General features: G+C 40.2%; 1 protein-coding gene across 8 annotated transcripts in view; it reads right to left on the bottom strand.

Annotated features, from left to right (window-relative positions):
* Positions 1 to 14,772: 14,772 nt before the first annotated feature.
* RB1CC1 (RB1 inducible coiled-coil 1) overlaps positions 14,773 to 17,037 on the bottom strand; it is a 60,581-nt gene continuing 58,316 nt past the window's right edge. For 6 of the 8 annotated variants that reach the window (XM_033437666.2, XM_033437668.2, XM_033437665.2 and 3 more), the window contains 2 exons: positions 16,917 to 16,987; positions 14,773 to 16,174 (listed from right to left, as the gene is read on the bottom strand). In XM_033437666.2, coding sequence (XP_033293557.1) covers positions 16,097 to 16,174; positions 16,917 to 16,987 — 149 coding nt within the window. In that variant the 3' untranslated portion in view covers positions 14,773 to 16,096. Of the gene's footprint in view, positions 16,175 to 16,916; positions 16,988 to 17,037 lie in introns of those variants that run through there. The other 2 variants (XR_007472726.1, XR_007472725.1) reach the window with 1 other exon arrangement.

Raw genomic sequence — 17,037 nt, forward strand, 5'->3', positions numbered from 1 at the left:
CGGACTCTCCCGGACCCTTTCTGGGGACGCTGCCGGTGGCCGTCGTGAGCTGCGCTGCAAGCCCCCTCTGCTCTCCGCGCCTCTTTCGTCAGCAAGGGGTCTGCCGGCGAATTCGGTGAAACGAGCCGAGCGTGAAAGAAGAGGCCTCGGACGAAATTTCCAAAGACAGAAAGCAAATGAGACAGCCTGGGCACCGTCCCCCAGTGCACTTAATGCAGCCCCGTACCCCCAGGAAGGTCCGTCACTGGAGTTCAGTAGAGAGACCTGTAATTGCTGGCTCTTCAAGTTTGGGGAATTCGACGCTCTTGCAAAAAGGCAGTTTCCCGAACGTCTTCAAGGGTTATGACCTAACAACTCGTACTGGACAGATTAACCCAAGTTGCACGAGATTGCCACAGTACTGCTGAATTTATTGACACCTACTTATACTTTTTGCTCTCCAAATTCAGGCTGGGAGCTCTGAGATTTCCCACAAGCATCCATCCCCGATGCACCTAGAGTGCTCACTAGGTAGGGAGCTCGAAAGCACGCCAAGCGCGACGCGGAAACACACAGGTCAGGAGGAAGGAAGAAAGAAAATGGCAGATGAAGGGCAGGCTTGAATCCATACATAACAACTCACGATTATCCAAGGCTTTTCAGTCACAAACAGAAATAAAACTAAACATTTTGATAGAACAATTTTGATGTGTCTGAAAAGTTGAAGTTCTCCTGAAAGAGAAATTAACACCCACCAAGAAGCAGGTGGGATTAAACTATTAAAGCTGCCGGGATATAGTGTGTGATTTAGGCCATGGAGACCGGTTTTAGTTTCAACGTTCTCTTTTGATACACTCTTTTTAAAAGGTAAAGAGTAAAACAGGTTCCAATTTGTTTAGAAAATTTCTTGGCATCTTCTGTAGTAACTGCACCCATTCATGTACTTAACTTTCTTATTAATTTGTATTTATTTATAGTTACATAAGATAATAAGCCTTTATCGTAACTGTAGAAATAATATTTCTTTGTGAGCTGCTGGCCATTATTCCATTCACCGAAGATACTTTTCCATTAGCACAGACAAGTTTAGCTTTTTTCCTTTCCTTTGTGATTTCTTCTCTTTGTAAGATTAGAAAGTCTTCTCCCTTCCAGGGTGGTAACAAGTATTTAACTCCATCACTGGGCTGCTTTTTAAATGGCATCTACATTTTCTATCTTCAGTTCATCTGGATGTTATTTTGGGCAGGAAACTAGGTTCATTTTTTTTTGCAAGTGAGCCAGCTGCCTACATTTATAAAGTGTGTTGGTTTGGCTAAATGGGCCTCTTTCCTCCGCTGCTTTATAAAGGGGTGTGGGGCTCAGCTCTTCCCTTGTGGTGTGTTTCAGCCTTGGGTGATGGGTTTAGCCGAGGGCAACGAGAGCTGCTAGAGGTCTTGTTCAAGGACTGAGACGCAAGATGCTGGCGAGGGTCACTTTGTGGGGTTCCATCCGGCGCTACCAGGCACCCAACGGTGACCAAGGAGGCCCCTCGATGTGGGGAGGGGCTTAGAAATGCAAAATAAGTCATTGCTTTCTTGTCCTTTCCCATCGTCGGATGTGGATCTGCCCTTCTCTGTTCACACACACACCTACAGGCTCACGCTACACCACTGAATTTGATTTAACTTGAATCTCAGAATCGGGCAGATCATCTGTCCTGAGCCCCGAGTGTCCTGGGCATGCTAGCCACGGAGCACTGCATGCTCCGTAAAGTACCGGCGACAGGAAAAACACAGCCCTCCCCCATTGTCTTCCTTTGAACTCCCCTCTCTGACCATGTTCCTCCTGTGAGGAGACATGGACCAAGGGTTCAGCGGTCTAAAATTGCATGAGGTTGCATACAGATGGGCAACAGGCACATGAAAAGATGCTCAACATTGCAAATCATTAGACAAGTCCAAATCAAAACTAAAATGAGGTATCACCTCGTACCAGTCAGAATGGCCATCATCAAACAGTCTACAAATAACAAATGCTGGCGAGGGTGTGGAGAAAAGGGAACCCTCCTACACTGCTGGTGGGAATGTAAATCGGTGCAGTCACTATGGAGGATAGTACGGAGGTTCCTTAAAAAACTAAAAATAGAGCTACCATATGATCCTGCAATCCCACTCCTGGGCATATATCCAGAGAAAATTCTAATTCAAAAAGATACATGCACCCCAAAGTTCACTGCAGCACTATTTACAATAGCAAAGACATGGAAGCAACCTGAGTGTCCATTGGCAGATGAATGGATACAGAATATGTGGTACATATATACAATGGAATATTACTCAGCCATAAAAAAGAATGAAAGAATGCCACTTGCAGCAACATGGGTGGACCTAGAGATTATCATAGTAAGTGAAGTAAGCCAGACAAAGACAAATATGATATCACTTATATGTGGAATCTAAAATATGACATGAACTTATTTACGAAACAGAAATAGACTCACAGACATAGAAAACAGACTTATGGTTACCAAGGAGGTTGGGTAGGGATACATAAGGAGTCTGGGATTAGCAGATATACACTACTATATATATAATAGATAAGCAACAAGGATTTACTGTATACCACAGGGAACTATATTCAATGTCTTACAATAACCTATAATGGAAAAGGATCTGAAAAAAAAAAAGTATGACTGAATCACTTTTCTGTACACCAGAAACTGACACAACATTGTAAATCAACTCTACTTCAATAAAACAAAACAAAATAAAATAAAATTGCGTCAGGCTGGATTTAGACTTGAGGTAAAGGACTTCTCCAAGCCGAGGAGAAGGGAGCAAACTTGCTCTGAGCACCTCTGCCAGGCACCGTTCTTGCCTCTCTGGGGCTCACAGCCTGGAGGGTGATGAATGCGAGACAAAGACATACAAGGGCAGACAACACATTTAAAAGTCTAAGACATCCTCCATGGGAACTGAACACCTCAGAGCAGTGGTCCAATATGATGCTTACTACGTTTGAATTTGGGGACCAACGGGAAGGTCGTGTCCACCGGGGACACACACTGTCCCCAGCACACCCCGTCACCCTCACGATGACTTGTGTATAGTAAGTACTGAGCAAGGGTCTGAGGGACACATGGACCTCCCAGTGGAAGTGAGAGGGAGAAGGCGGAGTGAGGCTGCCTGCGGTAGGAAATGGGAAGCCAGGAAAAGGAGGTAATTGCGAGTATTTCCATTTCTCTGTAACTGTTGAACTGGTGAGTGATTGACAGAATTTGTGATCCTGACCCTGAGCTACTCCATTAACCCCTGTGAGTATCAGTGTCCTTATGTGTAAAAACAGAGAAAGAGATTTATTTCGAGGTTGGAAAAGATGGTGAACCTGGCTCTCTGATTCAGCTCAATCCTTGAACTTCTAGGAAAGAAATATGTTGTCAAAAAATTTGGAAAGGGACTTCCCTGGTGGCGCAGTGGTTGGGAAGCCGCCTGCCAATGCAGGGGACATGGGTTCGAGCCCTGGTCCAGGAAGATCCCACATGCCGTGGAGAAACTAAGCCCATGCACCACAACTACTGAGCCTGCGCTCTAGATCCCGCGAGCCACAACTACTGAAGCCCACGTGCCACAACACCTGAAGCCCACGTGCCACAATAGAGCCCATGCTCCGCAGCAAGAGAAGCCACCACGATGAGAAGCCCGCGCACCGCAACGAAGAGTAGCCCCCACTCGTCACAACTATAGAAAGCCCGCACGCAGCAATGAATACCCAACAGAGCCAAGATAAATACATAAGTAAAATTAATTTTTAAAAAATTTGGGAAAAAACCTCTGAACAACACTAATACAGGCAGTGTCAAGAGAAACAAAAGGGACTAATGAGCATGCTAAGACTTTGTATAGAGGAAAGGTGCAAGGGTAGCTATTAAATAAGACAAAATATATTTTTTAAAACTAAAAGCATCACACTAAACAAAGAAGAATGTTGTATAAAGGTTAATGGGAAAATATATCAAGAAAATGTAACAATTATGAACATAGATCTACCTAACAATATAGTCTAAAAATACATAGAACATATGGCAAAATAGAAGAAATACATAAATCAACCATTGCAGTTATTTTAAAAAGTTGAGGTGAAACACACATTTAGTGAAGTCTGTGAATACACCCACTTAACCCACCCCAATGAAAATATATATTTCTAGCACCCAAGAAGTCTCCCTCAGGGCCCTTCTACAAAATTAACTTGTGTCAGCGTGGTTCATTTGCCCATTCTTGAACTTCATATAAATGGAATCATTCAGTATGAAATCTCTGTATCTGTCATTTTAATTCATTGTTATGTCTGTGATATTTATGTTCTTATGTGTACCGATAGCTCATTCTTTTATAAATTGCTACATAATGTACCACTGTGTGAATGCACCACAATTTATTTATCCATTTCTTACTGAAAAGCATTTGGGGTGTTTCCAGGTTTTATCTCTATACATTATTGTATGCATCTTTTGGTAAACATATGCACTTATTATTCTTGGGTAAATACCTAAGAGTGGGATTACCAAGTCAGTGCAGTGTGTAATTTCAAAAGATACTGCCGTGCTTTCAAATCTCTTCCCCCCTGCAGTGTACGAGAGTTCCAATTGTCTCACTTCTTTGTCAACACTTGGTATTGTTAGTCTTTTGAATTTAAGCCAGTCGAGTGAGTGTGTAGTGGCACCTCATCGTGGTTTTGACTTGCATTTTCCTGATGATTAATGATAATAAGCACTTTGCTAATAGCTTATTGGCCATTGGTTACCCTCTTTTGTGATGAACCCATCAAGTCTTTTGTTCACTTTTAAATCAGCTTGTCTTTTTTTTTTATCAATTTGCAGTTCTTTATATATTCTAGATACTAGTCCCTTGTCAGATGCATGTACAGCAAATATCTTCTCCCAGTCTGTGACTTGTCTTTTTACTCTAATTAAGGGGGTCTTTTGATAAATAGTTCTTAGTTTCAATGACATCCAATGTCTCAATCTTTTCTTTTAATGTTTTCTTTGGTCCTTCCCCAGAGGGGAAAAAAAAAGGGATATTTTTCTATTTTTTTTCTCCTAAAAGCTTCACTGTTTTACCTTTTCTATTTAATTTTATGATCCATTTCAAAATACATTTTTTGTGTGTTTCAAATATATTTTGTGCATAATCTGCAGTCAGGGCCAAGGTGCATTTAGTTTGCATCTGGTATCTTTTATTAAGAAGACCATCCTTTCCCCACTGAATTGCAATGGTGCCTTTCTAGTAAATCAGGTGACTGTATATATGCGAGTCTATTTCTGGACTCTGTTTCTTTTCCATTTTACCCTGTGAGCAGAAACCGTAACTGGATTGTGAGACCGGAGACAGTCATTTCCCAAGATGCTATTTTTAGGTGGAGACATGAATGCTTTTGCTCTGGTAGAGTTCTTTTGATTCTTTTCCCTGACTTACTTTCCATCTCTTTATAAGGCCAAAGACGGCAGAGAGCTGTAGGCCATGTAATGGCCATGGTGATCCAGACACTTTTTACTATAAATTCTATTACATCTACTTTTTCTAATAGAAAAAATAATACAAAATTTAATATGTCCCTTAACCCAATATCCAGAAAACAAAGTGAAATTACATGAATGCCCAAGGAGCCTTTATTTTGCATTGTTCATAATTCATTTTCTATATTCCTGGTTGTATATATGGATACCTACTAGAAATATTCTACAAATGAGATCTCAGGGAAATAAATAACAGCTAGTGCTAATGACCTGGGGTTTTAACTTTTCCTTTTCCTTTTATGAGTAAAAAAAATGTTACATCCATTTGTCTTTAATCTTGGCATTTATTATAATTATAGATATTCATGCTATCTGTGTTTGCACTGCAAATTATAAACTATCTTTTAATTAGAAAAGCACATTTTTAGCTCTTGATTGTGAAGGCAACAACAGCTACAAGAAGAAATATTTGTGTATATTTTGGCTGTGATATTTTTAAGAAATAAAATTACACATATTCTTCACACGATAACTAAAAAAAAAAACCTCCTGATGTAAGTATTGATCACAGTTTCTCTGATGCACCCAGTGGGACTAGTTTACCAAATTCAATTCTCTACAAGTACTTGGTCACTGAATACTTAATACCTTGTGAAAATGTCTAAGTCCATCTCAGAATGCACCTGGTTCCCATAAACATATGTTCAGCAGTATGTGCGACTTTAACGGTGAAATTATGGATTTCTTGTTTCCTCCTCTCCCTGCATTCACTCGGGAAGACTCCCCGTAGCAAAGCAGTTCATCCTGTTATAAGAGGATCATGAAGCAGGAAACAGTCAACACACTTCTTGTCGGACAAACCCTATCCTTACACGGTCTGCTTGTGCTCTTATATTAACATACAGAACTTGCTCCCAGAAAGGATCACAGCCACCACGCATCACTTTCTGTAACATCCAACTTTGTTATTATGGGAAACTTGAATATAGAGGCTCCCCAAACACTGAAAAAAATATACGAGAAAATATTGAGCAAAGTAATTGTAATAAATTGATAGTCTAAATGTCAGTCATCTCCCATTTCGCAACTGCACCCTCCTAAGTAACGCTGCACGTGAAGTAGAAGGCATTTGGCTTTGGTCCCTCTAACCCCAATCAAACTTTGAATTTCGCTGTTGCCTGAAGAGCAGAATCATTTTGATGTCAGGCATTTATTTAATGGAAACTTTCTGAACTTCATTCTAATCATAAACTTTTAGCGACAAGCTCTGTAATTTTTTAACGAAATAGAAATAATATGGCAGTGAGCACTGAGCAGGTATTTTGGTATGTCAGAAGTGTTGGAATTGTCAAGATTTTTGTGAATAATCTGTGTATTTCTAATTTAAGTTTGCTTATTCTAATAGACAACTGCAGAGAACACATGCAGGCATCCCTAGAACCTGAATAAAATTAGAAAAGTTTAGAGAAAAAATGCATTAGTCATCTGGAAAGTCTTAGAGGCTGTGGATGTGTGGCTTCCAACAAGAGAAAGACTTCATCTATTACTACAGATCTTCCCTGACTTACATTGGGTTTACATCCTGATAAACCCAGCATTAAGTCGAAGATATTTCAAGTGGAAAAGGCATTGAATACACTTAACGTACTGGACACCATAGCTCAGCCTCACCTCCCTCAGATGCGCTCAGAACACTCACGTTAGCCTACAGCTGGGCAAAATCACCTCACACAGAGCCTGTTTTATACTAAAGCGCTGCCTATCTCATGCGGTTTACTGAACACTGTACTGAAAGCGAAAAACAGAACGGTTGCCAGTGCATCAGTGGATCACCCTGGAGACCTCTTGGTGACAGGAGCTGCTGCTGCCCTGCCCAGCATTTACGAGGGGATCCACCGCATCTCGCTGCCCAGAAGATCAAAATCTAAAAGTCGAAGTACGGTTTCTACTGAATGCATATCGCTTTCACATGGTAGTCGAAAAGTTAAGCTGGACCATCGTGTATCCTATGTTCCCTTGGCAACTATATTACTCACCACAAATCAGCATGGTTTTGCTTTATACCAGAACCACGACCCCTGTGACATGGTCTGCCTTTATACATAATCATGGAAAAATTGGTACTACTGATTCTTAAATATATATCTATGTGTGTGTATATATACATATTTAGGAAACAGTTTTGCGTAAAGATATTTAGAAGACAGCAGCACTGACATGCTTATAGAAGTAAAGTGATAAGTAATTCAAAGGGAATAAGAAGACAGCGTTTATGCTTCGAAAGTGGAGAAACTGTTTTGACGTTCCAGTTATATCCAAAAGCCTCTACCCACTAGGAATTATCATTTAGTTCATGCTGTGAGGTTTCAGCTCCCTCAGCTGAGAATACCATGATTACTGATTAACAGTAAATGACCAGTTAGTTTTTCAAGAAATCAAAACTTCATGGTTTGAAAAGCCTCTCCAATGTCTTAAGGAGTACACAGTGGTTCACATTATCACTGGTTAATATAGAAATGCTTGGGGGCTTCCCTGGTGGCGCAGTGGTTGAGAGTCCGCCTGCGGATGCAGGGGACACGGGTTCGTGCCCCGGTCTGGGAAGATCCCACATGCCGCGAGCGGCTGGGCCCGTGAGCCATGGCCGCTGAGCCTGCGCGTCCGGAGCCTGTGTTCTGCAACGGGAGAGGCCACAACAGTGAGAGGCCTGCATACCGCAAAAAAAAAAAAAAAAAAAAGAAAGAAAAAAGAAATGCTTGGGAAGTAGCAGGCACCAAGGTTGAAAGGTGGCCTCTGTCTAGCACTCTGATCGCCACGGAAAAGGCAGGAGCAGAGTGATGAGAGAATTCTTGTAGAGTGTATAATTTTTGAATGCTCTTACTTATTACATAATGATACTATTATTTGTAAGGCATCTCAAAATATTTTAAATTATGCACAATTGCTTTTAGTGCTAATTGGTAAGAAGAGCCCTCTGGGAAGATTTCCAGAGCGTACATGGCCATTGCCATAGTTGAAAAAGTTGCTCATTCATGCTCCCCTGTATTCTTCAATGCTACAGCCTAAATCTGAGTAACATTCATGAAAATGTTACTTTTTTAAAAGGACCTAATTCAGTATATGGTGGCATGAAAACATAGGGAAAAGTATGCATTCCGACTAGACCATGTACAACCTGTTTTAAAAGTAGTACCACCTAGGGGCTTCCCTGGTGGTGCAGTGGTTGAGAGGCCGCCTGCCGATGCAGGGGACACGGGTTAGTGCCCCGGTCCGGGAGGATCCCACATGCCGCGGAGCGGCTGGGCCCGTGAGCCATGGCCGCTGAGCCTGCACGTCCGGAGCCTGTGCTCTGCAACGGGACAGGCCACAACAGTGAGAGGCCCGCATAATGCAAAAGAAAAAAAAAAAAAAAAAAGCAGTACCACTTATTTAGACAGTGACATCTCCAGAAACCATACTTCTCAAACAGGTAGGATGAAGAGATAAGCTTGTGTATGATTGTGACTGAAATTGCCAAGAATTCAGGCATCATATATGCTTGTAAGGTTAGGCCTTACACTTCTGTAGGAATTATTTAAGAACTCATTCTTTAAGAAACCAAGTTCATGTTAAAAGCCTAAGCTGGTTAAGCAGACACCCACTGGCCAAACAGAATTCCAAAGCGATTACGAGTGACACCTACGTTAATTATTCACTGAGTAACATTACTACTATGACCAGTGGGGGAATTAGTGGCATTCCTAAGTCGGTCTAAGAAGTATTACAGCATCAATTCAGAATTAGACTGTCAGAGAAGCATCTGTGCTATGAGGGTCCACAAAACTGGAGAGATCCTTCTGAAGCGACACATAACGTTTGTAAAAATAGTCCCTGAAAGCCACTGAAAGTGTTGAAATTTCCTAAATTGCCATTAAACTCTACTGACAGTGACGACGGAGGATTCCCGCCTAGTGCCCTGCTCTGAAGGAAAAGGGTAACATCTGTTAAAGTGGTTTGACGGCCCAGCATTTTAGTGAGGCACAGACCCCGGACAGAAGTGTCCCTACGTGACACACACACACACACACACACACACACACACACACACACACACGTACTGCTTGCACCACAAGGGTATGTAGAGGACTGACGGTCCATTTCGTTATATGGAGGCTTGTTTCCGCTAACACTGGAAGTGATGCTGCTACTAAGCCTCATCTATCTTAAGGTGAGAAGGAAACAATCAGGTGGGGTTCAACCTCAGTGGTGTCTGAGACACCTAGGAAGTATGTAAACCAAATAGCTTACAGCTGACAGGATGTCTCATTACCACTATGTTAGGAATTGTTTGAATTTCCATCTTACCCTTAAAGATTATAAATTATACAAAGTGTTTTTCAGAATCGGCCAAAGATGGCTTGCTTATATTCTAAGAGTATGACTAACATAAAAGCCATCAATTAATGGACATTAATAACATTTTAAACTGCTTCCCAGTCATCACTAGTAAGTGTTTAAGTAAAAGGGGAAATTTATGAAAATAAGATTTTAAAGCAAACAGTATTGGGGACTTCCCTGGCGATCCAGTGGTTAAGACTTTGCCTTCCAATGCAGGGGGTGCGGGTTCGATCCCTGGCTGGGGAGCTAAGATCCCACATGCCTCACGGCCAAAAAACCAAAACACAAAAGAGAAGCGATACTGTAAACAAATTCAATAAGAACTTTAATAATGGTCCACATCAAAAAAATCTTAAAAAACAAAACAGTGTCCAGTTTTGTTGCTTTAGGCATCATTAAATCACATGCTTTAAAAAGAAAAATCTTCAAGGACGTTTATGCCTAACATTAAAGGCCAACAGCTACTCCTATACTTTGAGTTGTGGCTCAGTCACTCAGTATGATCAAAAGACTGCGGTAGAAGTGACATAATTTGACTTCCAAGCCTCCGACTTTGTTGCCCCCTCTTTTAGGAATACTGCAGCCCTGCAGCCGCTGTTTAGAAACCAGGGCACTTTGACAGGACACATAAGGAACCAAGGCATCCCCGGTGAGCCTAACTCAGTTCCAGCCAACTGAGCGATGTCAGCCATTCTGAAGTGAACTGACAGACGACTGCAGCCACGCCACGTAAAGCAAATGAACGATACTTTACGGCACTGCTCACTGAATGCGCAGTTACAATGTACTTGACACAGAAACTGGTACCCCAAACCCAGAACACCTGGCACTGCCTGACAAGCCTGGGAGAACAGGGAACTAACTGTCCGTGAAGGTTGGAAAAGCAAAACTGCTACTGGAAGCTGGAAAGATGGTGAGTTACATCTTTAAGTAGCAAAACAACTGGCAAAACTAGCAAATGTGTGTTTTTGGCTAAGAAACTTTCTAAGAAATGTTCAAAGTGTCCACTGGTTTCCTTCAGCTCTGTATGAGGCATGGGAAGAGGCACATGAAAGAGAGAAGAAACTTTTCATTTGCAAGAAGAGTTCAGCAAAAATATAGAAGACACAGGACCTGTAAGGTTGGGTCCACTCTCTCCAGAGCTGAAGATTCTCAAAGTACGAAATGGTTCCTGGATCGTATGATCAAATCAAGACTGTAACTGCTATGCCCATTATTAAGACTTCAGGGTTACGCCAGCACCTAGAAAATCCTCTCAGCTACACAAAGGAGTTCTTAAGCATCTTAAGAGATTTTTCCCAGAGCACTTCACTATTCCAGAGACGTCTGTGTGAATCACGATTTAGCTTTTAAAGGACATTTAGGGAACTCCAAACAGTTTTATAGGAAACCCACAGCATTTTTTAAGGGAGTTGTACTTTGATAAACATATATGCACAAAGGCATTTTAAAAATAAACAAGACCTCTCGACTCCCAACTTTGAGTAAGCAGGAAGGAGGATATAAACGATCCACTTCAGAGCACTTATGATAAATGTATAGTCCTAATTTCTAGCAAATATATATCTTTCCATCTGTGTTTGTTCTCTCAGGCCAATGCCTGAAAGAAATGGAATTCATGTAAATGACTCCAACCATCGGAATAAACTGAGCCATAAACCCAGGGCTTTGGGGTTTTCCTCTCTCTCCCTCAACTGGAAGAACATTATGCTAAGTCAGCAGTGATGATGTGATTCTCACTGAGCTCCTAGTTCTGAGACACTGGCCAAGTCACTAATCACTCCAAACCTGTTTTCTTGTCTTTAAAAGGATCAATCCAATAGTGACGTCACAAAAGATGGTGGATTAGTATCCAGAGAATGTGTCCCTCCATTTAAGATGCAAAAATCCGCAACAAAATTCTAGGAACTGAATTCAACAGATTAAAAGGATTACACAAAATGACCACCGGGTGGGGTGGGGAGGTCTATTCCAGAATGCAAGCATGACTCAACATATGAAAATCAACGTAACACATAACATTAACAGAAGGAAGGACAAGAAAAACACATGGCCATCTCAATTAATACAGAATAAGCATTTGACAAACTTCAACACCGCTTTGTGATTAAAAACATTCAACAAACTAGAAACTGAAGGGAACTTCCGCAACATGAAAGCCATACGTGAAAAACCCACCACAGTGAGTAGCATACATAATGGTGAGAGACTGAAAGCTTTCCCTCTAAAATAGGAACACAAAGATTCTCATTTTCACTGCTTCTTTTCAACACAGTATTGGAAGTTCTAGCCAGAGCTATCAGGCAAGAAAAAGAAAGAAAAGGCATCCAAATTGGAAGGGAAGAAGTAGAACAATTTCTATTTGCAGATAATCTGATAATTAAGGAAGCAATTCCACTTACAAAATCCAAAAGAATACTTAAAAATAAATTGAACTAAAAAAGGACTGTACATCAAAGGCTACAAAATGTTTCTAAAATAAAGAGGATATAAATAAATGGAAAGACATCATGTATTTATGAACTGAAAGACAATACTAAGATTGTCAATACAGGGACTTCCCTGGTGGCGCAGTGGTTAAGAATCTGCCTGCCAATGCAGGGGACGTGGGTTCAAGCCCTGGTCCAGGAAGATCCCACATGCTGCGGAGCAACTAAGCCCGTGTGCCACAGCTACTGAGCCCACGTGCCACAACTACTGAGGTTGCGCTCCAGAGCCCGCAAGCCACAACTATGGAGCCCACATGCCACAACTACTGAAGTCCACGCACCTAGAGCCCATGTTCCGCAACAAGAAGCCACCGCAATGAGAAGCCCGGACGCCGCAACGAAGAGTAGCCCCTGCTCGCCGCAACTAGAGAAAGACCGCGTACAGCAACAAAGACCCAACACAGCCAAAAATAAATAAATTAATTAATTAGAAAAAAAAAAGATTGGCAGTACTGCCATAAAGTAACCTACAGATTTGATGCAATCCTTAACAAAATTCCAAGTCATTCTTCCAAAATGGAGAAACCAATTCAAAAATTCATATGGAGGGAATTCCCTGGTTGTCCAGTGGTTAGGATTCCATGCTTCTACTGCAAGGGGTACAGGTTCAATCCCTGGTCAGGGAACTAGGATTCTGCATGCCTCACGGCGTGGCAAAAAAAAAAAGAAATCATGTGGAAACTCAATGTACCCTAAAGAGTCAAACAATGTTCAAAGAGGATCAAAGTTGGAGGACTCATAATTCCAGATTTTAAAACTTATTACAAAATTTACTATAAAACTCAATATAGTGCAGACTGCAGTACTAAGGACACACACACACCCCCCAATGAATCAGAGTTGAGAGTCCAGCAATAAGCCCATACGTCAATGGTCAAATGATTTTCGACAATTCAGTTGGAGGAAAAAAAGTTTCTTCAGGTGGTACTGGGATTACTGGATATCCACATACAAAAGAATGAAGTTGGACGCCTACCTCACACCAAATACACAAGTCAATTTAAAATGACTCAACAATCTAAATATGAGTTCATACCACAAAACTCTTAGATATGACATCAAAAGCACAGGCAAAAAAAAAATTCAATTGGACTTTATCAAGATGATAAACTTCTGCACATCAAAGGAGATTATCAAGAAACTGACAAGATGACGTACAGAATGGGAGAAAATATTTGTAAATCATATGAGCCTAGTATCCAGAATATATAAAAAACTCTTACGACTCAACAACAGAAAGACAACTGAAAAAAATGGGCAAAGTGCTTGAACTGGTATTTCTCCAACAAAGATATACAAATGCCCCACAAGCACATAAAACACCCACTTAGGATGGCTACTAAAAAAAAAGTCATGATAATGTAAATGCTAATGAACCAACTAGAAAGTAACATACGGTTCAGGAAAGGTTCTTGTGATGTAACTAAATCTTCATATCCTATGAGAAAGTAAACTGATAATATAAATTGATTTATCGAGAAATACCAGTATAGTCGGGCACATAAAAAAAAAAAAAGGCCAAACAAGCAAAATTATTTCCACGTGGCAAAACTGGGAAATAGGACAGGGGTTTAAGGGCATATTAATTTTTTTGAAAGCACGTACATGTTTTATACCATGATAATTTTTTTAAATAAATAAAAAAAAGTTTGTATAATTTTTGCTCAGTCTGTTCTTAGGATATCCAGGTACTCTTGCAAAAATAAAACTATCCACGTAATTCACGTAAGCTTAAAGTTTACTTGCAGTTAAATGTGACTTAAACTTTCATTCTCATAATAAAGAGAGCTACATTTCTACTCGAGTTTGAATAGTGAATTTACAGATTCTGATAAAGAAATCTTTATAAGAGCTAATGTTTATTCAGTACTTAACCTGTTTATCTGAAACTGTTCAAAGCCCTTTATAATTTTCATCACTTAATTTTCAAAATAACCCTACGAGGTAGGTCTTATTATTACACCATTTTATACATGAGAAAACTGAGGTTCAGAGTTTATGCAACTTGGCCAAAATTGAAGTTAGATCTGGGACTGAAGCGTGGACATTCTGACGCCAAGGCTCACCTCAACGACCCAATGGTAAGGACTCAACCAGGCTTCATTTTTCTTCCTTTTAACTACGAAAACTGCATTTTCTTTCTGTTCGCTTTGTGAAGGTTTATGTGACCACTGATAGCATGGATATGAAATGGGATATAAGAAAAACTCTAAGCAACAGAAGCCAACGTTAAAGAGCGACACTCCTGAGATGTCACACGTCAGCCCACAGCCCCACGGCACAATGACCACGTGAAATCTCAAGTCAAACAGGCCCCCGGCAGATTCATTCAGACCAACCACATCTGCTCAGCAGGATCACTCTGCATATAAAGTTCTTCAGTGCTTTGACATTCTCTGCATGAAGATGTAATGGAAGGATTGAAAGAGAAACATGTGAAATCATTTGTTCATTTATTCATTAATATGTAGTCAAATTCAGTTGTCTATACACTATGGTGTTTATTCCATTTTCTGTACTATTAGACATACATATTTAAAAAAATATTTAACTTATTTTTACGAAGAAATTAAATATTTTCTGAAAAAAAGAATCACTTTATTATTGTTCTCTAGCAACAAACCTGAAACAAGTCTCAACCAACTCAACTACTCATTTAAATACCCCTGCTCCGTGGCCACTTAGCTAAAGATCGGCTTCACACAACTCTACTCTACGTAACACTGTTTTACCCTGTTACATAGCATATAGTTAAAGAACATTTTTGTAATAAACATGTTTCTCTTTTGATACGATACAGAACAAGCTTTTCACACCTCCCAGCAATCACTCAAATATATTAAACATGTATCCTTCTTTAAAAGGCACACACACTTACAGGTTCAAATATTTATTGTTTTAAAATTCTACATGTCTTTTACAATACAACATTTTGTTATATTTAAATGACCTCTAAATGGTTAATGTACAATGAATATGTTTTTTCTGAAACTGAACCATGAATTACGACCTCATCAATATGATTCTTCTAAACAGAATAATAAAGTGTTGGGAAGGTCTGTGTGCTGCTTGAGAAACCATCACTAGCACACTCCTTCCTGTAGAACCCAGGCGACCAATCTGTTCAAAGTGCTTTTGAAGATTGCTGATTATGGCTGATCGTAAAGTCAGTCAATCAAATTAGAGTTCCTTCTTGTTTGGAAACATCAAAGGGCATTAAAAAAATAAATGAAACGATTTGTTTTAGTAATCTACAGAGGCAAACTCAAAATTATGATTATCTGCATGCAGTGACACTCCTCCTTAAATAGTTTTGAAGAATTTATACATTTTATAAAGAATGTGTTAAAGAGTGCAAGTTTTCTGATATTGATTTCACAAAAGGACAAATGCTGGTAATAACAACTAACACTGAATATCTAAGTTCAAGCTAAGGTATATGTAACAGGCAAAGAATATGGCTGATCATAACCACAGTGCACGGGTGTGCCCTTTGAGAAGGTGAACTAGTTTGGTCCGCATTTCTAGAGTTACTTGGGTAGAAAAACAAAAACAAAACCATTTTAACTCAGCCAAGGGTTTTGATGAATTTATTGTTCCTAAAATGTAGCCAGGTAGAAAGTAAATGATATACACGAAAGAAGTATGCTGTCGTGTTGACTTGTATATAAAAAGATGGCCTGCTGTTTTTGGAGTGATGAATGAGCACTGTTGGGACAAATCAGAAAAACGTCACAGAATGTCTCAATTTCTTCCAAAATTATACTTTCTTATTCCATGACACAGCTTTCACTCTGTAAAACTTTGTCCCCAAAGGAACTTTAAATCTGTTTTGTGCCTAAGACAGAAAGAAAAGGGTGATTAAACCAAACTACAGAGGTACCATCCTACCACACTATGCCATGCTCGATCATTGTGGGAAGAGGGGTGTCTTTTTCAAAGAACACAGATCCGTCCCTCACCAGATGAGCATATAACAGACGAGCCACTAATACTGACGGAAGGGTCGGTAATCACTGCTAAATAATACAGTACAAAGTGAGCCATATGTTATTAGTTTAAACATCAAAGAAACCTCAACAACACACAGATCAAGTTCTATTGCTGTTCTGGCGCACAGGGTCCACAAACGAGCTAGGAAGACTGCTCACTGCTCTGACTCTACAGCACGGACACTGCCGACATCAGTCAGGTGCATTCTGAGCCATCAATATCTCACATTACCTTTCTTCACTGGGGGTAGCATTATAAAAGTAAGGAAACATCAGCTCTACCTACAAACAGATCAATCACCAGTTATGTTGTGTTCCTTTTTTTGCACATGAAAACACTAGTAATTTAATACTCAGAACAGAAACTTGTTGTAGTTTTCCTGGATATGTTGATAGCTTGTTGGCCATCTACCTCTACTACTGTAAGGTAAATCACATAAATATTCATAAAATTGCTGGTGCAAACTCACACTCATTAAATTCAGGCCTAGTTCAAGTGAATTAGAAGGCCAAGAAGAGCACTGTTCTGCATAAAGCACCCTGAGAATCTTCTTAAACTCCTAGGTCCACGTCCCACGATGGGCTTACCTTTTTGGCCTGACAGTACTCCTTCTCCATCACTTTTCCAAGGACCCATGGTCTTCGAGATGCACCTGAAGCTATGGAATCAAACCATTAAATTCTTTTTGAAAGTACAACTATAATTATT

This window comes from Orcinus orca, chromosome 17 (assembly GCF_937001465.1).
Source record: "Orcinus orca chromosome 17, mOrcOrc1.1, whole genome shotgun sequence".
Classification (NCBI taxonomy): Eukaryota; Metazoa; Chordata; class Mammalia; order Artiodactyla; family Delphinidae; genus Orcinus; species Orcinus orca.